At 42.7% G+C, this 23853-nt stretch overlaps 1 protein-coding gene across 1 annotated transcript in view; it reads right to left on the reverse strand.

Moving 5' to 3' along the window:
• The window catches only part of LOC147663099 (nebulette-like), a 348425-nt gene that overhangs the window by 75905 nt on the left and 248667 nt on the right, over window positions 1-23853 (reverse strand). The window contains 5 exon segments of the mRNA XM_086950681.1: window positions 15062-15233; window positions 18946-19050; window positions 20568-20660; window positions 21604-21696; window positions 22584-22676. Of these exon segments, the coding sequence (XP_086806807.1) occupies window positions 15062-15233; window positions 18946-19050; window positions 20568-20660; window positions 21604-21696; window positions 22584-22676 (556 nt within the window).

The raw sequence follows: 23853 nt of genomic DNA on the forward strand, positions 1-23853 counted from the left end.
AGTCTTCCTTGGATATAAGACTGAAAGCCTCAAATTGAGGACAGGCAGGGTCAGGAGAAGGGGTCTCGATGGGTTCAGTGGCAGAGGGTTGAGGAAGGCTGTCTAAAATTTTCCGAATTTTGGTATCAAAAAATTCTGCTAACTGATTGCATTTCAGTACCGGGTCGTTATGGACCAGGGTGGGGGCTGGGACTTTAAGAAGCTGGTTCACAATTTTAAATGTTTCTCTGGAAGAGTTAGAAGAGAGACAAATTTTTTCTTCAAAAAAGGCAGCTTTGGATTTTTGCCGTCCTAGTTTGTAGAGTTTTAGGGCCGCTTTATATGCAGCTTTGTTAATAGGTGCCCAGTCTTTGCGCCATGCGCGCTCTGCTCTTTTGCAATCTTTTCTAAGTTCTCTTAGTTCAGGCGAGAACCAGGGGGATTTGAAAGTATTGCTCTTTTTAGTGCAGAGTTTAAGAGGCAGAACCGAATCCAGGGACTTAGTAAGCCAGTCTAGAAAATTTGTATCTGCCTGTAGAACGTCAGATTCTGTAGGGGGTGTAAATTGTTCGAGAGCAGTTGACAAATTCTCTACTGACAGCCTTGGCCATGGCCTTTGAAGCGTACGGGAGCAGGGGACCTTGGTTTTTTCATGGTAAAATTCCCATGAAAAAGGAACTAGGAAATGGTCTGACCATAATAGGGGCAGCGGGGGTTTGGCTGCGAGCTGGGGGATGTTGGAGAAGATCGGATCCAACAAATGACCTTTATTGTGGGTGGCTTCCTTATTTGCCAGTTCCAGGTCAAAGGAGTTGAGGTTGGTGATCAGTTCAGCAGCAGAGTTATCCTTGGGGTCGTCGAAATGTAAATTCAAATCGCCCAGGATCAGAAAATTCGGGGCCTGAGAGGCAGCTGATAAGGAGATTTCTAGAAGGGAGTCAGGGAAGTGTTTAAAGCTCCCCGGGGGTCTATAGATGAGGAGACCTGACAGGGAATGAGTGGGTGAGAGCTGAATGTTAAAGCTAGCGCTTTCAGCGTCTGAAATTCCACCCTCCTTCAGTCTGCAGGTCAGAGACTCCCGATGGATTATGGCGAGTCCCCCCCCCATACCTTTATCTCTATTCAAACATTGAATATTGAAACCACTGGGGAGCGCAGAGACAATATCAAAGTCTGAATGAGGGGATAACCATGTCTCCGTCAGGAAGAGCAGGTCGAAATTGCTATCTTCTAACAGCAGGTTGATCTCGATCGCATGCTTCGGCAGCGATCTGCAGTTAAATAGGGCCATCTGCAAAGTTCTACCCACCTTCTTACCAACCGTCTCCCCACTGCAGGGGACCGGACAGGCAGGGCATCGGCAGAAAGGGAGGCTTGAACCAACCCAATGAGGGCATCCAGGGTTGCCCGTGAGTCGTATTGATAGTAGTTCCTCCTTAGAGAACCTTATGGGTCCAAGGGGGAGCACGGGCATAGTGGCTGGCCCTAGGCCCGGGCTGGCCCGGACGGGCCCAGACGGGCTTGCCTCTGGCGCGCCTCCGGCGCGCCATCGGCGCGCCCGCTGCGCCCGCCCGCTGCGCCCGCCCGCTGCGCGGACGGAAAACAGACTTCATTAAGTAACGCCCGGGCTGTGATTCGCCCGACCGCTAGAGCGCTGACCGTGTTATTTCTCCTGCAATGGCGGCCAAAGTCGTCGCCCTTTGCAAGCCTGTAGTTCCACCGAAAAGGCCCTAAAATCGGCCCCCGGTGTGTGCAAATGAGGTGGGAGGAAGCGCCCGGCTGTGACAGACAGCGAGAGAGAAAGGAACAATTAAAAACGTAATTTCGTTGCCAACACAATTTTTAGATTCAAAGTGCGATAGTGCTTTTTTTAAAACGAATAAAACAGAGGGGAATGCCTAACTCCCGGCTTCCGCCTCAGGAGCGCTTAATGTTCACAAGGTGCAAAAATAGCAAGAAAAGCATTTGGTCGACCTAGGTCTAATTTCTCCCCAAGAATTGGGAAAGAAGGCAGACCACTGGGTCAAGACCAGAGTGGCAAAAACGACCACTGGGGGTGACCTAAAGAAAGGGGTTACAAAACCTTCCCTGTGGAAAGGTGGTGAGAATCCCTAAGATAAAAAACCTGAGTCTTCCAAAGGGCCCCAAAAACCTGCACAGGGGGGTGGGTCCCAAAACTCTTCCCAGTCCATTAATAGGTACAGGGAAAAGAACAGTAATCCTTTAAAGGCCAGGTGTAACAACTGTAAGAAGTTGGGACACCTAACTGTAGATGCTGCTTGCCCAAACAAGAAGGCAACTAGTCCTACTACAACTACTCCTGGGGTAGCAAGTCTACAGATGGGATCAAAAGTGTACCAAGAGCAAACCAGGTTGCACACTGAAGCAGTTCTAGTTTCAGAAGGGAAAGTTGAGTTTGCTACTTTACCTGTGTGACCACTCAACGTAAAAAAGTACTTACAATAACCTTGGATTAATGGAACTAGGATATAAGCTCTGAAGAATACAGGAGCCAGTGTCACTATGTTGAAAGACACAGTGGTTTCCCCTGAGCAGAACTTCATTCGGAGAAGTTAGACAGTCACCAATGCTGACAGTATTACCACTAACCATGCAATGGCTATGGTGACATTATACTGGGGTGAGGGGTTTACTAGCCTGAAACAGGTAGTGGTCTCTCCAAAGCTACCAGCTGCATATCTGCTTGGCAATGACCTGGAAACCTCAGCATGAGCTGAGGCTGAACGAAAACCCATGCAGCAATGCTGGATATCCATGAATTGGTGTGTGTAAAAACAAGAGCACTGAGCAAGAGGCATGGTGAAAAGGAAGGTTTGGAGCATGAAAGTTTGTCCCAACTTTCCAAGGGAGAAGGTAAGAAGACTGGGGTACCAGCGTCTCTACAGCAAAAGGTTCAGGACCCCTCTCCTCAGGGAGAGGACTAGGACAGCCCAGAGGAAACTAAGCCCATGGAGATTGAACCTCACCAGGTTGAGCTCCTAGGCCCAGGGGGCCCTCTACGGCAGAACTCCAACTCTTGAAATCCTGAGGCAGCAAGCTGCTGCACAGGAAAAGGGAGATGTCAGTGCTATACACAGAGTTTATTGGGGAGAGGGACTACTGTACACTGAGGTCAGAGACCCCAAACCTGTAGCCACTAGGAGAGTGGTAATGCCTCAGAAGCACAGGGAGGTTCTCTTAACTTTAGCTCATGACATCCCCCTAGCTGGACATCTGGGCCAAACAAAGACTTGGGGAAGGCTGGTTAGCCATTTTTACTGGTTCCGGATGCACCAAAACGTAAAGGAGTTTGTCAGCTTCTGTGTCACCTGTCAGGCCAGTGGCAAGACAGGTGGCCCCTCAAAGGCCCTCTTAATACCACTACAGGTCAGCTGCTGGTAAATGGTACCACAGGTACACAGGACTCTGGGACCAGAGAAGACCTTCATCCCCAAGCCTGCGTTGTCTTTGCAAACTGGAGGTACCCCATTGAAAACAACAGGGTGCCCAATGTCGAAACAGCACCCTACACCCGGCCGCCCTAGTGCCGCTGAGAGTGCACATTTGGTGCTACTTTGTTTCCCCCATTTGCCCTGAAATAAAGTACAGGAGTTGTGCTCCCACACCCAGGTGGCCTGCTTACCAGCAGCCACCAACCGGAGGCCCCCTAAACCCCATTGGATAACATTGGGCCTCAGCACTCTGCACCCAGCTGTCCTAGTGCTGCTGAGGGCGTCAAAGTCCATTCTTGACCCTGGTGGACCCCTGAGTCTACCCCCAGAACCTCAACTCCCACTACCAAATACTTACTTCAAAACCAATAACACTATTTTCCTCCATAGGATAACATTGACTGTTTTTCTGTTAAAGTTTCTAAGGGTCTCATTAGGATGACGGGCCGACTTTGTCTGCCCGCCAACCTGTCGGAATACCTGTCGGAAAGCGGTGCCTGCCACTTTGTTTATGCAAATGCTGTGGGGTACCACAGGTACCCCCGTGTGCACTCCCACCTCTCCTTCACTCTGGGGGCCCCCAGAGTGAAGACCGCATGCCTTTCCTAGGCGGCATCGCAGCCGCGGAAAGGCACCTACAGACGCCCATCATAATATGGCTGGCGGTGTCTGATAGACACCGCCACCATAGTATTCCTCTTCCGCCCCGGCCACAAGGCGACCAGGGTAGAAAAACGGCGGAAGGTCTTATCCTCCGCCGAGGTCCCCCCGCCATACTAATATGGCGGGGGGGGAAACGAGTGTGGAAGTCGGGCGCATTGCCCCCGCCAGGATGGCGATGGCAATCCCCCCGACATCATAATGGGCATCTAGGTGTGGAGTCTGAGAATCCAAACAAATTCTTTAAAATTGTATAATCTAACAAAAACTATTTTACTTACAAGTTTTCAGGAAATGTCCCAGAGTAGTTTCTAGGTATTCTACTCTGTGTAAGCCTAGTAATGTCAAAAGTTACTTGCCTGCTATTTTACTAAAAAGCCTATCCTGGCTGATGAGGGGTGAAACCCTGAAACCGGTCCTAGGATGCTTGTTTCCTGTCCAGGGAGAACCTGGCCTGTCAGTTCTGGCTGGACTGTTCCCCTTGGGCACAGGGTCAAGACTGATTTGCATATGGCTGGTTTCAAACTGGAAAGTATGGTGAGCAAATAAATGATGGATTTAGGCCCAGATCTCTGTACTAGGGTTAATGTATGACATTGTTCTGCATTCTGTCCATCAATTTTTGCATTTGTCACCCCGAGTGGGACAGGTATGCCCAGACATGGGTCCCGTGCTCTCCATGCCACTGGAGTCAAGCTATCCTGGCTGATGAGGGGTGAAACCCCGAAACCGGTGCTAGGATGCTTGTTTCCAGTCCAGGGAGGACCTGGCCTGGCAGTTCTGGCTGGAGTGTTCCCATTGGGCAAAGGGTCAAGACTGATTTGCATATGGCTGGGTTCAAAGTGGAAGGGATGGTGAGAAACAAAAACATAATATGGATTTAGGCCCAGATCTCTGTACTGGGGTGAATGTATGACATTGTCATTGATTCTGTCCATCAATTTTTGCATTTGTCACCCGAGTGGGTCCCTTGCTTTCCATGCCACTGGAGTCCAGCTATCCTGGCTGATGAGTGTTGAAACCCCAAAACCTGTCCTGGGCTATTTTCCCAGCAGGCTGCGCGGCTGGGCGCCCGTGCACCTCTTTCAGGCCGAGCCCGCAGTGTCCCATTTGAAGTGTGCACTAGTTGTGGCATTTAAGTGTCCTTTTAATAGCAGCCTGTCCATGCATTCAGCAACAAGAAGCTCCTGCACTCGCTGCATTTGTTTTCTTAATGGAGCTCGGCTGGGGGCTGATTGCGGACCTGTGTGAAAATATTTCTGTTAATTTCAGCGCATGACAGTGCTGCGATTAACATGAATACTTTCACAAAGGCCTAGAAACATCCCACAGCCACACTCTATTGAGAAATTAAATGCAGCAAGTTTACAAACAAGGCGTGTGTTTTACACCTCAGGCTTTTGAATTTGATGCATGTCTTATGGAGTGCGGCTTTGGGCTGTTTGGGCTGTTTCTGTACCGTTGTGAAAGTATTCCTGTTAATCGCAGCACTGTCATGCGCTGCAATTAACAGAAATATTTTCACAAAGTTCCGCAATCAGCCCCCAGCCGAACTCCATTACCCAAGCAGTATCAGATCCCTGAAATGTGTCATGCGCAACAGGTAAACTTAATGAGCTCAATACCTTTCACATCAGTTTGGATGGTGGGACTAAAACTGCACTCTAGCAATGTGACCATCCTCTGGGAGGGCTTTGCAGTATTAGGAGCCCAGGGTTGTGCATTTTGCCAACAGTTCATTGTCAATGCTCCAGGACTTCAGCATATGAAGCACCTCCTGCAGTGCCTTCTCAGTTGTGGAAGTAGGATCTGTCAATAGTCCCTATTTTGCACAATCTTCTTTCCTTTGTCACTGTTCCACTTCAAACCAAAGTATCTTTCAGGCTTGTGCATGTTAAATAGGACTTGCTGGCTTCAGTACAAAGGCCTCCAGAGATTTGGTTTGTTTCAGGCCACCATCTCCAGATTGCCATTACCGTTACCAGAATGTAAGATTCTCCTGCACACAGGGGCAGAGGGGTCGAAGCTGGCATTGAGTGGAGGGGTGGAAGCTGGCATTGGGACCAGTGGGTGGAAGCTGGCCTTCGATGGAGAGAGGGAAGCTGGCATTCGGACCACTGGGTGAAAACTGGCCTTCGGTGGAGGGTTGGAAGCTAGCATTGGGTGGAGGAGTGGAAGCTGGCATTCGGACCAGTGGGTGGAAACTGGCCTTTGGTGGAGGGTTGGAAGCTGGCATTGGGTGGAGGCTGGCATTCAGACCAGTGGGTGGAAACTGGCCTTCCGTGGAGGGTTGGAAGCTGGCATTGGGTGGAGGAGTGGAAGCTGGCATTCAGACCAGTGGGTGGAAACTGGCCTTCGGTGGAGGGTTGAAAGCTAGCATTGGGTGGCGGGGTGGAACCTGGCATTGGGACCAGTGGGTGGAAGCTGGTATTAGGCCAGTGAGTGGAAGCTGGCCTTCGATGGAGAGAGGGAAGCTGGCATTGGGCCAGGGGTGAAGCTGGCCTTCCGGTAAACGGTTGGAAGCTGGCATTGGGTGGAGTGGTGGAAGCTGGCATTCGGACCTGTGGATTGAAACTGGCCTTCGGTGGATGGTTGGGAGCTGGCACTGGATGGAGGAGTGGAAGCTGGCATTTGAACCAGTGGGTGGAAACTGGCCTTCGGTGGAGGGTTGGAGGCTGGTGTTGGGTGGAGGAGTGGAAGCTGGCATTCGGACCAGTGGGTGGAAACTGGCCTTCGGTGGAGGGTTGGAAGCTGGCATTCGGTGGAGGAGTGGAAGCTGGCATTCAGACCAGTGGGTAGAAACTGGCCTTCGGTGGAGGGTTGGAAGCTGGCATTGGGTGGAGGGGTGGAAGCTGGCATTCGGACCAGTGGGTGGAAACTGGCCTTCGATGGAGAGAGGGAAGCTGGCATTGAACGGAGGTGTAGGAGGCAGGTCTTGACTCTAGAGGTGGGGTCTAGGAATAGGTGGTAGATTGGACAGAGGGAAGACGACTCCCAATTAGTGGAGAGGACATTGGGTTTTGTGGGAAGGAGGCTCAGCAAAGGCAGAAGAAGGTGGGTTGGACTTCAACAAAGAAGTACGGATCTGTGTCTTAGTCGGTAAGTGTAGGTTGGAAGTTGGCACTGTGCAGGTATGTGGGATCAGATGCGGGACATTGATAGATTAATGAAAGATGAGAGTAGATTGAGACAGGAATCTCGAGGCATGGCGGACTCTGGGCTTGTGAGGACAGAGGGAAGCCTATTTGAAGGTGCATAGGGCAATGGGTGAGTATTGGTTGTGTGCAGTGTGGTGGCGGGTGGAGATAGGGGAGAGGATGTAGCCTTGCGGCTAGAGCAGTCGGCGTTGAAGCTCGGGAACCTGGTTCGAGTCTCAGCAATGATGCTCAACATCTTGGGATTCTGGGCAAATCACTTAATCTCCCCATGCCTAAGAAAAATGAATGTGTCTTCGTGTGACGAAATTGGTCCTATGTAAAGCACTCTGATACCCGTTATCTTCTGGTCTAGTTTGCCCTATAAAAAACTCTGCAAATAAAAAATAAATAAATAAAATTAACAAAAACACATGCATCCAGTTTAAAAGCACAACGTGTAAAACACATATTGTGCTTTTGAACTTGCTGCATTTCTTTTAGGGAGAAGTATAAATTAATAAATAAGTGGCCCAACATCAGAGAACCTCAAGGCCCACATTTCTTGCAGCTCCTTAACCGCTTCCGCGCTGATGACGGAACCGCTCCGTCATTAGCCACGGTAGCGCTGTGCTGATGACGGAGCAGTTCCGTCATGGCCCGCTCGGCGCGCCTGTGTGGCCCTGATTTTGCGCCTGCGCGTCGCGTTCTATTGAGTGGGCGGGGCCATGACGGAACCGCTCCGTCATGAGCAGAGCTCAACGGAGGCTGGTGACGGAGCGGTTCCGTCACCAGCATGGGCGCGCCGCGCGGCCCCCCCGCCCCCTTAGCGCTGCGGCGGAATAGCCGCCGTAGCGAAGGGGTTAAAACCCCAAGAACGAGAGACATTGTATTTGGCTCATTCATATCTTTTGGTTATGGAAGGTACAAGTTATGGTTTTAAAATCGTTTAAATTAGAAAATTATACATGAAACAGTTTTGTTCTGGGCTATCAGGAAACATCTTTGATGTACAAAACTGAGAATGTCTTGATGTTTTAATCAAATAGAATGTTCTTTATTATTAGTGTCCCTTGAATCACCACACTGGTGATATTTTGTGCCTGGAATCACTATGCTGGTAATGGTTTGCATATATGCTCACACAGTTGATGTCTTGCACATGAGGTTTCCCCAGTGCTTTGTTGAGCCTTAGATCATCTTAATGATTTTTTTTTTATACATGAGATCATTACAGGCCAAACATTTTTTTGCAAGTGCCCAGGACTATTGTGATATTTTGTGCAAATGATGTGCAGTTATTGCCTGGCATTATCATCGGTGGCAGTACTCTCTACATGGGCAAATCATAATGTTCATATGTAGTGCTTGAAAGTTTTACAATGGTGATATTTTGCATCTGGGATTATTCCAGTATGCTATCAACCCAGTTGTGGTGTTTTGTGTCTAGGAATGTTGCATTATGAATGTTGGGCCCGATTCACAGAATGAACTTAAGACTCAATCCTAAACTTACTACCATTTTGGTATTCACAGAATGCACTTACTACTTTTGGCATTCACAGAATGAACTTACTACTTTTGGTATTCACAGAAGTTAGGATTTTGTCTTAAATTTGTCTTAAGTCAGACTTAACACAGACTTAACACAGACTTAAGACAAACTTAAGACAGACTTAAGACAGACTTAAGACAGACTTAAGACAGACTTAAGACAGACTTAAGACAAAATCCTAACTTAAGTCAGTCTTAAGTCTGTCTTAAGTTTGTCTTAGGACAAACTTAAGACAAAATCCTAACTTCTGTGAATACCAAAAGTAGTAAGTTCATTCTGTGAATACCAAAAGTAGTAAGTGCATTCTGTGAACACCAAAAGTAGTAAGTGCATTCTGTGAATACCAAAATAGTAGTAAGTTTAGGATTGAGTCTTAAGTTCATTCTGTGAATCGGGCTTTACTCAATCCTAAACTTACTACTATTTTGGTGTTCACAGAATGCACTTACTACTTTTGGGATTCACAGAATTAATTTACTACTTTTGGGATTCACAGAAGTTAGGATTTTGTCTTAAGTTTTTCTTAAGACAAACTTAAGACAGACTTAAGACCGACTTAAGTTAGGATTTTGTCTTAAGTCTGTCTTAAGTCTGTCTTAAGTTTGTCTTAAGTTTGTCTTAAGACAAACTTAAGACAAATTCCTAACTTCTGTGAATACCAAAAGTAGTAAGTTCATTCTGTGAATGCCAAAAGTAGTAAGCGCATTCTGTGAATACCAAAATAGTAGTAAGTTTAGGATTGAGTCTTAAGTTCATTCCGTGAATCAGGCCCGTTGTGTGCAATTGGTAATCCCAGTAGTTACATGCAGTATATGCTGCTGTTTAATTGTGATATGTATGTCGGATCTTCCTGTGGTGGTGGTTTGTACCTGGGAACATTACATTGTTGTTTTGTGCATATGCGTGTTGACATAGTGCTGATATTGTTTTTTGGAACATTACATTGAAGATATGTTTGCCCTTGATTTTTTGTGCCCGAGATCACCACAAAAGTGTTACATTATGCCTGATGTACCCACCTCTGTGATGTATGCCTGCTAGCTCTACATAGTTATGGTAAATATTTTGAGTATTGCTTCAACAATTCCCAGATCTTAAACTGTAGAATAAGCCTACCCCAGAGCTGAACCAAATTCGAACCCTAACTCTACCATTCACTTAAACCAAACACTGCCCTTTAACTAAGCACACATAGCAATATTCCTTATGCTAACATTTAGTCTGGTACTTACTACTTTTAGTGTTGAAGGATTCTCAGAAATGGTAATCTCAGTCTGGTTACAATCATCTATATAATTAATGGTACATCAATGTAATGGATTCTGAGAAGTCAACTGCATCATTTAAAAAGGACTTCAAAGTGCTACTAATGAACAAGTTCTTGCTCTAAGGATCATGGGCCTCATTTATGAAAAGTGACGCATCGCTGCGAGAAAACAGCGATGCGTCACTTTTCATTGCGACCTCCTTGCGACCCCAATGATGCGTCATATTTACAATATGACGCATCATTGCGCAAGAAATTACAGATACGTCAATATTTCTGACGTATCTGTAAGCGCAAAAGTGACGCATTGCTAGAGTGTGTCACAAAAGTGACGCAACTCCAGAAATGCGTCCTTTCACATGGGGAAAGCCCCATGTAAAAGGGCTTGCGTCAGTCTTACGCCTGCTGTGAGGCAGGCGCAAGATTTTGACGCAACAGCGTACTAAAAGTGACGCAGTGAAATCTCATAGATTTCACTGCGTCACTATTACGAGGCTTTTTGCGGGGGAACGCCCCCTCTGCATACATTATACCTGACGCAGGTATAATGTAGCACAGGGGTTTACAAAGTGACGCATCTGCTTAGATGCGTCACTTTATAAATAGTGCGCAACAGGAGGCATGTTTTACGCCCCCGATGCGTCACAAAAAGTGATGCACCGGCAGCGTAAAAGTGACGCATGGCCTCATAAATGAGGCCCCATGTACTTTAGTAGCCTACCACATTAGCCCTAATTTGCTGTACCATGTAAAGTATTGGACTTCTATGACATGTATATTTTGTGCGCGGCTTGGTCCCTATGGTGGCTTTTTGCCTCATTTTGGGATCCACCACATCCTGTTTTGCTCTTGATTTTGTTGTTGGTTTGCCATTTCTTCCTTCCTTACCACTTGTAAAGCACTCTGATTCCCTCTAGGGTCATGTTAGTGCTATATAGAACTTTATAAATAAAATAAATGCCCCATCTATAACAAAGTAGGTGAAGTGAGGATGCCAAAAATTTTCAATGGAGAGGCGCTCGCCAAGACTAAGACCACTGTCACGCAGCTCCAAGACCATTGCCATGTAGCACTAGAATAGCTGAAATGGCAGCCACAGGTGGAACAGCTTGAAAGAACATGGGTTTCAGTGTCTGACCCAGGTGAGGTGACATGTTATCTGATGTATTGATGTTATAATGATACTTGTATATATATATAAAACTGATGTAGCTGGACCACCAAGCAAAGTTCATTTTGTGCTCAATCATAAAGCACATTTATGTAAAAAATAAAATTCTTTAATGTAAAGAGTTTAACTTGAATTCTTTTTTATAAAACATAGCCCTTTTTTCCATCTGTTTTTTTTTCGAAGCTTTTCCCAACCAGCTTTTCAATTGGCTCCTGTTAACTGTCATTTCGAAATTGTTGCTTTTCATTCGTGAATAGGCTTAGTAGTCCCTCCTTGGTACCGCCTTGTCTGCATTTGTATCCTCCCATAACGACTGGACTTTTTACTTGTGTTGTTACATGGTCTGCTTTATCTACTGGGTGAGCACTGTGTTCTTTAAAGATCTTCCCCATTCCACCAACGATGTTGCAGCACGCCTCCACATTTTATATGATGTCAATTACTCATGTATTTTTTCATTTTCAGTGTAGTCAGTTTTAACTATAGCAGCTGCGCTTATTTATTTAATTTACAGCGCTGTCCGCTTTTACTTTAGCAGCTGTGCCTATTTATTTATTTAATATACAGCGCAGGACACTTTCACTTTAGCGGCTGCACTTATTTATTTATTTCAATCACAGCACAACCACTTTCACTTCAGCGGGCGCACTACAAAAGCTTTCTTTCTTTCTTTTTAACTCACTTTATGTAAAAACGCCCCAAAGGCGTTTCCACTTTAATGTTCTTTCTTTAGACGCTGCAACCACACACACGGACTGGTTCCTGGCGCACATAGCCTTGGCTGCAGCGCACAAAGACCTTACAGTGCCGCACACAGAGGAAAATTATTAGAGGGAACATTGGTCCTGGGATGCTTTTTTCCAATCCAGGGAGGACCTGGCCTGGCAGTTCTGGCTGGACTGTTCCCATCGGCCACAGTCTCAAGACTGATTTGCATATGTCTTGGTTGAAATGGGAAGGCATGGTGAGCAAAAGAATTAAGGATTTAGGCCCAGATCTCTACTGGGGTGAATTTATGACATTGTTCTGCATTCTGTCCATCAAGTTTTGCATTTGTCACCCCAAGTGGGAAGGGTATGCCCAGACGTGCATCTTGTGCTCTTAGGCCTGGGTGGTAAATTCCGTTCCGCTTGCAGAATTTGGGTAATTTTGCGTTCCTCGGAGTTACGCGAGTTCGCGAAATTGTTTGCTTGTTCGCGTTTTCAAAATGCATGTTCGCAAGATATTTCTCCCCGAACACGCAAACAGCGATTGCGAACAGGAAAAAAGCATCGCAAACAAGCAATTCCGTGTGTTCGCAGAATTTCGGCGTGTTTGTGGATATTTTTTACCGTTTAGCGGAGATTTGCGTAACGCGATTATGCAAATTCCACCCACCCATGCCATTGGAGTCAAGCTATCTGGGTGATGAGGGGTGAAACCCCAAAAACGGTCCTAGGATGCTTGTTTCCAGTCCAGGGAGGACCTGGCCTGGCAGTTCTTGCTGGACTGTTCCCATTGGGCACATGGTCAAGACTAATTTGCATATGGCTGGGTTCAAACTGGAAGGCATGGTGAGCAACAAAATATAGGCCCAGATCTCTGTACTGGGGTGAGTGTATGGCATTGTACTGCATTCTGTCCATCAATTTTTGCACTTGTAGATTTGGAGCATGTATTTCTCTCTGGGGGATTATCTGTATCCAACTAGGAGCTCTGGTGTCAAGCACGTTTGGACTGTTCAAAGAGCAGTTTCCGTTAGTTCCGGTCCCCTCAACCCATCATGGAAACCTAGAACGAGATATGTGCAAGTCCTGATAGTTAGTGAGGGAGAGTTGATGCTGTAGTGTCCACCAGATACATAGATATAGAGGTAGTTGTCCACGGCTGGATATGCATCAGCAGGGGCCGAGTGCACTATGGAAAGTGGGACAGAATCTGCTGTGCAGGGCCTGTCCTAAGAATCTGGGTTAGTGGGCAAGTTTGGTGGCATTTGAGGCTGCAATCGGCATCATTCCGCTAGCAGCAGTGTGCTCCCACTGTGTGGATGGTGTCAGATAGGTGGTTGAGTATGATCCATGCATAGAGAGGGCAAACAACGGCAGAGCTCCACCGTATGTCGGCCGTCTTGGTGATTGTCGTGGTCATGCCCCCCTGGTATTGTTGTCATTGATCTAGGGAAGGAATGTTTGAGTTTCCTTTCTATCACGAATTGGAGAGTTTTTGGTTTATTCTTTTCAGTGAGAGTAGCCTTTTGGAGCACAGAAAAGTATGGGAATGGTAGAAAAAGGTATTTGCTTATTCACTGGATTCATTTAAAGTTTCCAGTGTCTTGATTTTAAGCTAGACTCTGCAGTGTCTGCTGGTTCTGGTCACTAGTACCCGAGAGTAAAATGTGCATACCCATTAATTCCACCATGTTTAGGCAAGAAACAATCAACAAATCAGCTACCTTCCACTGTCGATTGAGATTAGAAAGATTATGTTTATCTACATACTAATGTAAAATCATGGACCATAAATCCCCTGAATAGCTGAAAACCTACCAGAAATGCTTTCCTCTTCAGAATGTTTGACTCTACAGTTCCTCACATAAAGTCGTCCTCATTCTAATAAACATTCTTAGATAGCCCAGATTGCTTTAGTGATTAGAACCACCACCCCTAATAGCCTAAGAAAATAAAAACACACTTTTGATTCCTTCATCACAGTCATTTTAAACTTACAAAAGATCGCCCTAACCTAGACAAGACTTTGCAGAATTATTTTATCTGGAAGGGTATTACGCATTGCTGACATAAAGAACAATACTGTCTTTAACGTTATATCTAATACACATACTTTTTTCATTTTCCACTCAAATAATTGAAGGAAAAGATGGAAGGTGGCATAATTGTGGCTAATATTTCACCATTTGGATTCTATCTAACCATCATAGCATAAATACAACACATGTGACTCATGAGCAGACCCAGACAAAATGTTCTTTACACTTGCATATTGTTAATTCCCAGCTTGTGTTGGACCTTGCCCTTTTCTGCAGGGTCACTCCAGAGTTTTGCCTTTTCCCTGCCATCCTTTGCTGAACCTGGTTTTATTTGTTTGTAGGTATTTGTACACTTTTTCCCTATTAACTAGTGGCAAAGAGCTTGTGTTCTCTCCAGAGTGACCTATAATTTTTTAAAACGAAAGTTTAGGGCTGGCAAAAGGTTTATTTTGCCAGGTCATAGTGATTGTTTAAAACAGCACAAGCAGTAGTGGCAGGTCTGAAACATGTTTTAAGAGACTAGTTTAGTGTGTTGCACAATGAGTGATATAGCCCACTGGTAGCACTTATTATACAGTCCCTGGGTACATATAATACCATTTAGGAGGGGATTACAAGTAAATTGAACAAAGCAATTAAGTGTAGGCCAATTTTACAATGCTTTAAAGAGAGCGCACATGCAATTTTTTACTGGTTAGCAGGAGTAAATTGCACAGACTCCTAATGCCAACTTTAATAAGTTCAGCAAACAAGGGAGTCAATGAAATAAGTTTGGGAAGATCCCACACAAAGGATGCCAGGTCTAACATGGATGTGTAGACCGATTGGTTTGTTCACATGAAAAATGCATTTTCTCAATCCTACAACTACATTTGTTACTCTTCCAAATGGCTGAATGATCATGATTCAGAGTACACCTTGAAAGCTGTAATACAACTACTCACATCAAACACTCAGAATTAATTTATGTGTAATACCGGAACATTATAATAATACTTTGCGAATCAGGGGCAAAGTTTCAAGGGGCAAAATAAGCAGAATATGGAACTAGAGCATGTGTCATCATAACTGCATTAGAGCTCAGTTTGTCAACTCACCAACTATAATTCCAGGCTTTCGATCCATTTCAACAACATGTGGATGCACTCCTTTATACGCTGCATCACTGACGATTTGTGTGTTCCTTCTTACCCTCTCCGTCACAGGATCATCAACCACTGGCGTAAAACCCCGTCCCCTGGTCTTCTCAAAGTCCTCATGATATTTCACCTGCAAAACAGAGTACAACTTCTGTTAAGCTGGAAATAGCAGCTTAATTTGTATTAATATGTTTTCCCATGTTTTTCAGAAGCACACAAGTGTTACGAACCCTTAAAGAAAAAGTGATACCAAACTGTAAAATGTTGGCAGTCAGTGCGTGATGACACCAAAGTTGAGTGGAGAAAAGTGACAAAAGAGCCTAATTAATATTCAAAATAAGTGACTGATTCTGCTATCCTTCCTGAGATCTTATAGACTTCCAGTATTTGCAATGGTGGATTAATATAGGACTGAAAGCTGTACACTGGTTAGAGGCGGCAGACCCGAGAGCAGAGGACGGCCTGGGACCAGGGTTCGATTCCCGGCGCGGCAGGTTTCTGGACCAGGGTCAGCGGACTCGATAATTCTCTCGCCTCGGTGCCCACTCTGATCAGCGTTCACACTCGGCAACTCTGGGCATTAGCTTGCCTCATCTTCACTAACGGCCCCACCAGACCGCCGGGGATGTCTGGTCTCACCCTGGAGATACCCATTAAGGGACCATCTCTCAGGGAAGCCAGGAAGAGTTTCGCAGCGGTCGAAGCGCCTTGGGACCCTATGGGTAAGTAGTGCGCTATATAAATGCCTATACATTTACATTTACATACAAATATACAAATAGGGTCTAATTCACACAGATATTTCCAAGTTTTTGATTTTTTGGGAAAGAAAATATAACATTTTTGCATGAATTACAAGGATTGAAATAGAGAAATGCCATTGTATATTGTTCTGGTCTTTTGCCAATGATAGCTATCTAGGCTTTTGCCGATGCTAGACTCTCTGCATGTGAGTCATGGAATACTCAGCGAACATTCCATTTCCATTGGAAAAATGTGTTCAATGCTGTACATCGTTGGCATGTGTGGCAGCTCCTTATCAACAATAAATATGAGCGAAACTATACCTTTGTGACACAATTTTCCCAGTTTATGAGAAATCACCACATCTTCTGTTGTCAACAAACAGCTGGAGCCAACACAGGACCCTTGCAATGACAGGGTGTAATAGAAAAAAGTGGCTAAGTGAGGTAGAAGGGTTATGATAAATTTGTTAGACCATTAGTTGTGGACCAAGTTTGTAGAAATGCGGTCAGCCTCATGATGATCTTTGATGGAATGTGACACGAGTGGTCAAGGATAATTCTAAACAGGATATCACTAGAAACAGTGTGGCACATTAGGTGCATCTGGTGAGGACAAGGTGGTTAAAATAAGGAATGAGGGATTTAGAAACATTGAAAGCAAGAATGGTATGTGTGAAACAAGGATATCAATAAATATCAATCCCCAATTTCGTAGGACATGTTCCCCTCGGGTTCAGGTAACTTCTTTGGGATCTTGATCATTAGGTTTGAAAATTCTCAATCCAGATTCTTTTAGTATTACTCCATATTGTATTCTACTGCGTATAATGATGTTTGCTGTTCGACAATGTTTAAGCTTATATTGATGCTCTTTATGTTTTAATGCAGTTTTGTTTTTTGATTACTTATTTAAGTATTTTATAGTTTGTAGTCATTATTTTTTCTTTTGTTTAGTTTTTTTAAGGGAAAAGTAAAAGGAGTGTTCTGGGCTTGTGCCAATGTTAGTCATCTAAGCACATAGCAATGATAGACTCTCTGCATGTAAGACATGGAATAGTCCGTGAGCATTCCATGTCAGTTGGAGAAATGTGTTCAAGGCTGTGCATCATTGTCATGTGTGAAAGCTCCTTATCAACAATAAATACAAGTTAAATTATATCTTTGTGACACTATTTTTCCAGTTTATGAGAAATCACCACAGATTGTTTTGGCTTTATATGGACTACAAAGTGTAAGGCTCAATGCACAAAAAATCCAGTAACTTTTCAGAACTCAAAAGGGTTCACTCTTACCTTTGGAGTAGGGGTGTGTGCATTTGTAAAGCATGGTGAATCGAAAAAGTGCATAAATGATTTTAATTTATTGATAGCTGTGCAACGTACCTAGCTATTTGTATTTTACATTTGCGGGCAGATATAGTGTGACATATGAGTGGAAGGGGGATCGTTTGCAAACGTGGTACACACAAAATCAGTTGTCAGTGTATTTACTGCACAAATGTATAGTTTTCAAATAAAGAGAGGCACATAATGTTTTTTTTTCTAATTGTAAGAAAAAAACTCTAATGGCATTTGTAAAATTCCTCACATTTACCAAGCTTAGTTACACTTATTGATTGTAATGTATATTGTAAACATTTGTTTCTTTAACTAAACAAGCGTGTTTACATGAGTTAATAAATTAATGTAGTCACATTAGTTATCGAGAAAATCTTTAATTACACATGCATGTCATAAACGATTGTCACTGAGCCGAACAAATGTAAATTACCATGCCTACAGATTACTTATACCTGTGCAGCTTTCACCTTTCTGTGCATTACAGGCTGTGTACATTTATTGATGTACCATCATTTAAGTGTTATATCAGCTGATCATTTCTCAGACAAGAGAGCACAGGCTGCATGAAGCAGGACCTAGAGGGTTATTTAGATTTAGCGGATGCGGTACACATGCCTAAAACTAGTGGTGTTCCACAGGGGATGCTCCGTCCAGCCTACTTAGAATGTATACATGGGTAAAGACTCTAATTAAGATAGAAAGAATCCACGAGTTTTGGCCAGCAGTCCTGCATCTGTTAGACTTTGAATAATCCATTTTTGCCACCATTTGAATGGATATCATTTGAAGCTGTTATTATTTTGCATGTAAGTATATATAGGAGCTTTTAAGAGCAAAGCTGACAACAAGGAACAAGCTACCAAATAATATATAAAACATCTAGCAGTCTCTAAATATATTTTGGGGAAAAAACTGATATTACAGAAAGGAGCCTATGGTCCTTTCCAGTGTGTGTGGTTATGTGAGTAACATTACAGATGATATACATGGCTGCCATCACTGTTGCAACCATGTGGGAATTTAGTGACAGAAGCCCTGTTACTTTCATTTGTTTTTGGTCAAATTGTAAATGTAATTAAACCAATGAAATGCTGCAAGCTTCATTATAGATACTGGAGTGACTGAAGGCAAATAATAACAGACAAAGGTCCTCTTCTACAAAAATTGAATGTTAAACCTAGAACAGTCTACGTCCAGTGGATGAAAAGTTCTCATAGCAATTATACCCTTTAGTCTATGGCCCTTTAGTGTGTTAGTGATACATTCATTTAAAAATATTCAGAAATGGCTCAATGCATAGCACAAAATACACCCAAGAAACAACACAAGGATTTTGTCTTTATGAAGTACGAAGCAACAGGTTTCTGTTGACATTGTAAAAAGTCACATTATATGTTCTGGTCATATGCATTCCTAGAGCAGTTGTATTGAAAGTACAACCAAAAGCAACAGAAGCCACACATGATCAAGCTGGCACACCACACACCACACTGTGTCAGGTTCTGGTTAAACATGCATTCCACAGAGACAATTATCCCACACCAGTATTTCTGATGTCAACATTTTATTAGTATGATATTATTCTAAGGTATTCAAGTGCAGGTGTAAAATTCCAAAACAAGAAGGATCATGGCAGCTACTGATGGGGAGTGCTCCATTAATGGTGCTGGTTAGAAGATGAAGGCAAACTGCTGCTGTAACGTGAGGTGTCCATTCCTTGCAGCATTCTGATCCGGCGGAACTCCCGGGACCTTACCATTGAGACATTGTTTTGTGTTTCCCTCACATGCCTCTGCTCAGGTGTGTCTATTAGCATACTGGGTCTACCTTTCATTTGTTGCAGGTCACTGCTGTACTTCACCTAAAATGAAGCAATGAGAGATTGGTGACAGCAAAGACAGGTTGTCGTTAAATTTGAGGATTGCGGACCAATATTTACACAACATGCAACAAGCGCTAAATGTTTGTATTTGTACTAGAAAAAGACTTATATGAAATTAAATTGGATGGATAATGTGAAAGTTACTCCCATGCCCAAAAGTCAAGCAATGAACGTAATGACTTAGGCAAGCATTTCACACATGTAGGACCCCATTCACAAAATGTTTTTGAGCAGTAGTAGTGTCTTACTCTTGTATTACTCATGTCTTAGATGCAAAATACACCTGACTAGTTAAGCCTGTTTTACAAAGCATTTTCTGTGAATAGTTGGGGATAGGTCTGACTTATACATGAATTTCATTTCAAAGAGTATGACATGATTAATCCCATAAGAAAACGTATGTGTGATTCAGAGAGCAGTTTTCAATCAGTAAGCATGTCTTTCTTCTGGAACAGATATCCAACCTGCCACCATTCACACTAGAGTTGATTAGTTCAGTTCTGTAATGGAAAATGGCCTTAAAGATTCATGTACCTCGAAATAAAGTGTATAAACATATATGAAATTGCTGTCCTTGTGATCATATTTAACAACAAGGGGTGGTGATGGACAGAGTTTCTGAATTAAGCAGAATACTCTCACCAAGTCAAGAGATCAGGGCTAGATCCAACACCGTTTTTTAGCTCACTGCACCATCCCAGCTCAGAACCTGGCTAAATGCAAATTAGTCTGTTCCTGTCCCAGTGCATGATGGGAACAGGGCAAACCAAACTACCAAGCCAATTCTTACACTGGGAAGGAAACAAGCTTCCGGGGACCGGTTTCTGGCATTTCAGCCGTCGTCGGCAGGGCTTGCTTGAATCCTGATGGTGCAATGAGCTGGGATGGTGCAGTGAGCTAAATTACGGTGATGGATCAAGCCCTGATCTTTGGACTGGGTAAGAGTGGTCTGCTTAATTCAGACACTCTGTTCATCACCACCCCCTTTTTTTAATCGTTTTTGGCCATTATAGGTGTGTCAGGGTATACTCAGACATGAGTCCCTTGCTGGAATGTTGTGGTCATTTACAAAACAGTTGTATGATATTGTCAACTCTGGTGTATTTTTTCAAAGTACGAACCAAGATACACACATGTTCAAGAGGGGTGCAGGAAACAAGGTTCATCTACTTCAAACACCACATAAGGTCCAAATTGGAGATGTTTACTAATGGAAATTTACAAAACTACATTTTCGTAGCCTAAACATTTAGAATTGTTTGAATTTCAAAGTAAGAAATAATGTAGGAAAATGAAGATGTATTACTATACTCCAAGGTGATTTTGTGAATTAGGAACAATCTAGAGTGAGATAGGAGGTGCTTGCGTTTAACAAAGGACTTTTGAATGGTGTCTAAAAATCAACCAGCATCAATCATATATTTTGTTTTTTTCACCTTCTTCCCTGAAAATACCCCATAACTGTGTTATTCAACATATTAATGTAATAAACTTGCCGAGCTGATGTTTTCTTGATTCCTTTTTACTCGTTCTATCTCTGGAGTTACACCTACAGGAGTACCTTTTCTCAGCTGCTCTTTGTAGTGAATCTAAAGTTCAAGTAAAATATGGTTTCAGAGAATATGGATCACATAGAAGTGCATCTTTTGTTTCTGATGTAGAAAGAAATTCAAATTGAGTGCCAGATAACATGTAAAAGGGTTATATATATTTGAACAAAATAAATTGAGGCTTTATAAGTAGAACATTTAATGAATTGCAAAAGAAAGAAGTAACATCTTTTCTCTATCAAATATCGGTAGCAAGTATGTCATTAAAGAGAGGGGGTTATAGTAATGTCTTTTAGTATCAGATATATTCTTTAAAAGATGAGTTTCATGCACAAAATATAACAGTGGCTTGACAGGACCAGAATATCAATGGAGAAATTCACTTTCTTATGTGAAATGGTCTTCCTACTTGGTCGACTTTCCCACATGCATAAAGTAGAAGTAGGAGTGGAACATGGGGAGTACAATTATAATCCATGAATAGGCTGGAAACACAATGCAACCAAGCTGGAATTTTGTGGTAATTTACAATACATTTGCATGATATTTCAACACTGGAAAGACCCATAAAGGTAATTCTTTAAGATTCTGGAGAAAATGTATTTTCAAAGTAGAAGCCAGTACACACACATATTCAATAGGTGTGTAGGAGTACAGGTTTGTCTACTGCAAACACCACCTAAGATCCAAATTGGTGATGTAGACAAATGGAAATATACAATACTAAATGTTTCCACCCTACACAATTTGAATTGTTTGAATTCCAAAGTAAGAGTGAATGTAGGAAAATTAAGATGTATTCCTATGCTCCAAGGTGATTTTGTGCACGAGGAACAATGTAGAATGAGATAGGTACTTGCGTTTAACACAGGACTTTTCAGTGTTGCCTTTAAATCAAACAGAATCAATCACATATTTTATAGCCTTCTTCCCTGAAATGCCTCATAAGTGTGTTATCAACAGATTAATGAAATACACTTGCCGAGCTGATGTTTTCTTGATTCCTTTTCACTCGTTCAATCTCAGGAGTTACACCTACAGAAGTAACTTTTCCCAGCTGCTCTTTGTAGTGAATCTAAAGTTCAAGTAAAATATAGTTTCAGGGAATATGGCTCAATTAGAAGTGCATCTTTGGTTTTATGATACTGAACAACAATACAAACGGAGTACAATATAACATGTAATATATATTCGGACAAAATAGACTGAGGTTATATAAGTAGAGCATTTGATGCATGACAAGAGAAAGAAGTAACATCTTTTCTTAAATCAAATATCAGGAGTATGTGCTGTCATTAAACAGATGAGGTCATAGTAATGTCTTTTAGTGTCAGATATGGTATTGAAAACATGAGTTCCATGAACAAAAGATAACTGTGGCTTGACTGGACCAGAATGTCAATGCCAAAATCCACTTGCTTATGTGCAAAGATCTACCTACTTGGTGGATTTTGCCACATATATAATTATAAGTAGAAGTGGAACATGGAGAGTATAATAATAATCCAGGAATAGGCTGGAAACACAAAGCAACCAAGCTAGAACTTTGTGGTCATTTACAAAAAAATGCATTATATTTTCAACCCTGGAATCACTCATAAAGGTAATTCTATTAGAGTATTTTCAAAGGAGGAACCAGAACACACACATACTTAAGAGGTTTGTAGGAGAACAGGATTGTCTACTTCAAACACCACCTTGGTCCAAAATGGTGATGTAGACAAATGGACAAAACTACATTTTCACAGCCTAAAGATTTAGAATTGTTTGAATTCAAAGCTAAGAGTGAATGTAGGAAAATGAAGATGTATCCCTATGCTCCAAGGTGATTTTGTGCTTGAAGAACCATCTAGAGTGAGACTCCAAATCACCCAGCATCAATCACATATTTTGTTTTATAACCTTATTCCCTGAAAATACCCAATAACTATGTTGTTCTAAATATCAATGTAATACACTTGCCGAGCTGATGTTTTCTTGATTCCTTTTCACTCTTTCTATCTCAGGAGTTACACCTACAGAGGTAACTTTTCCCAGCTGCTCTTTGTAGTGAATCTAAAGTTCAAGCAAAATATAGTTACAGAGAATATGGATCAGTAAGAAGTGCATCTTTAGTTTGATGACGTTGAACAACAATTCAAATTGAGTACAAATTGAGTACAATATACCATATAAAAGGGATTTATATATATTAGGACAAACTATGCAGATTGGTGAGTTACATTGTTTGAAGAGTGAATGAGTTAGTAATTGTGTGAGTGATAGCATTACCATACAGCAAGGAAAAGGCACACCCCATTACTAGCTGCTATTCACCTAAGACTGATCAACAGCCTACCATAAATTATGAGAAAGAGAGTAGACAATATTTTCCCAAAAAAACAACATCTTCACCCTATGAATAGTTCCTATGTATGGGTGCAAATTTGTTATTTTATCTATTCCACAACATTCATATTAGTTTGACTGAGAAGCTGTGCCAGATGGAGGTTTCCAAGCTTGCTTTTGAGAAAGTCACTTGATAAGTTCTATAGGGGCCTATTGCCTCTGTGCAGAGTTCAATATAATGCAGAATTGCACAAAAGGAAAGGGAAGCCTCCTGTACAAATGCACATTTTATTCCACAGGGTGTACATTGTTCTCAGTGGAGAAAGCTCTACCGCAACTTTTCCCATAAAATCTGAGGCAATATCTTCCCAATCCCTTCTAGGAGTAAATCTCTCAGCATTTTCAAGGTATGAAGGGGGTGGCATCACAGTTTAAGAAATTCTACAAATATACATGTTTGTGGTTGTTCCCAAACTTCCAAGGCAATCCTCACCTTGGAATACCCACTTCCCACCCATAAGGTGGGATTTACCAATGTAGATTTCTTGGCACTAATGGCAGAGACATCCACAGTAGTAAATCCATTTACATCTGTCAGGAATATCTTATTGGATTACTTAAAGGAGCAGATAGAGGTATTTCTGGCCATTTAATGTAAAGAATTAAGGCAATCATACTAATGATGATAATTAACGAAATGTTATAAACATTAATGAACGGAATGTACCAAGGCAGCAACAACTATATATCAAAAATACAACATTTATTTTATTTAAATGATTTTTAAACAATTGAGCAATCTATAATAGGCATACACTCACTTTTATGTCCATCAGTCACAATTTCATACACTCTCAAAACAGTTTAAAAACATTGTTGAAAATAGAAACATGTTCCACAAAAT

This window comes from Lissotriton vulgaris, unplaced genomic scaffold, assembly GCF_964263255.1.
Source record: "Lissotriton vulgaris unplaced genomic scaffold, aLisVul1.2 SCAFFOLD_926, whole genome shotgun sequence".
NCBI lineage: Eukaryota > Metazoa > Chordata > Amphibia > Caudata > Salamandridae > Lissotriton > Lissotriton vulgaris.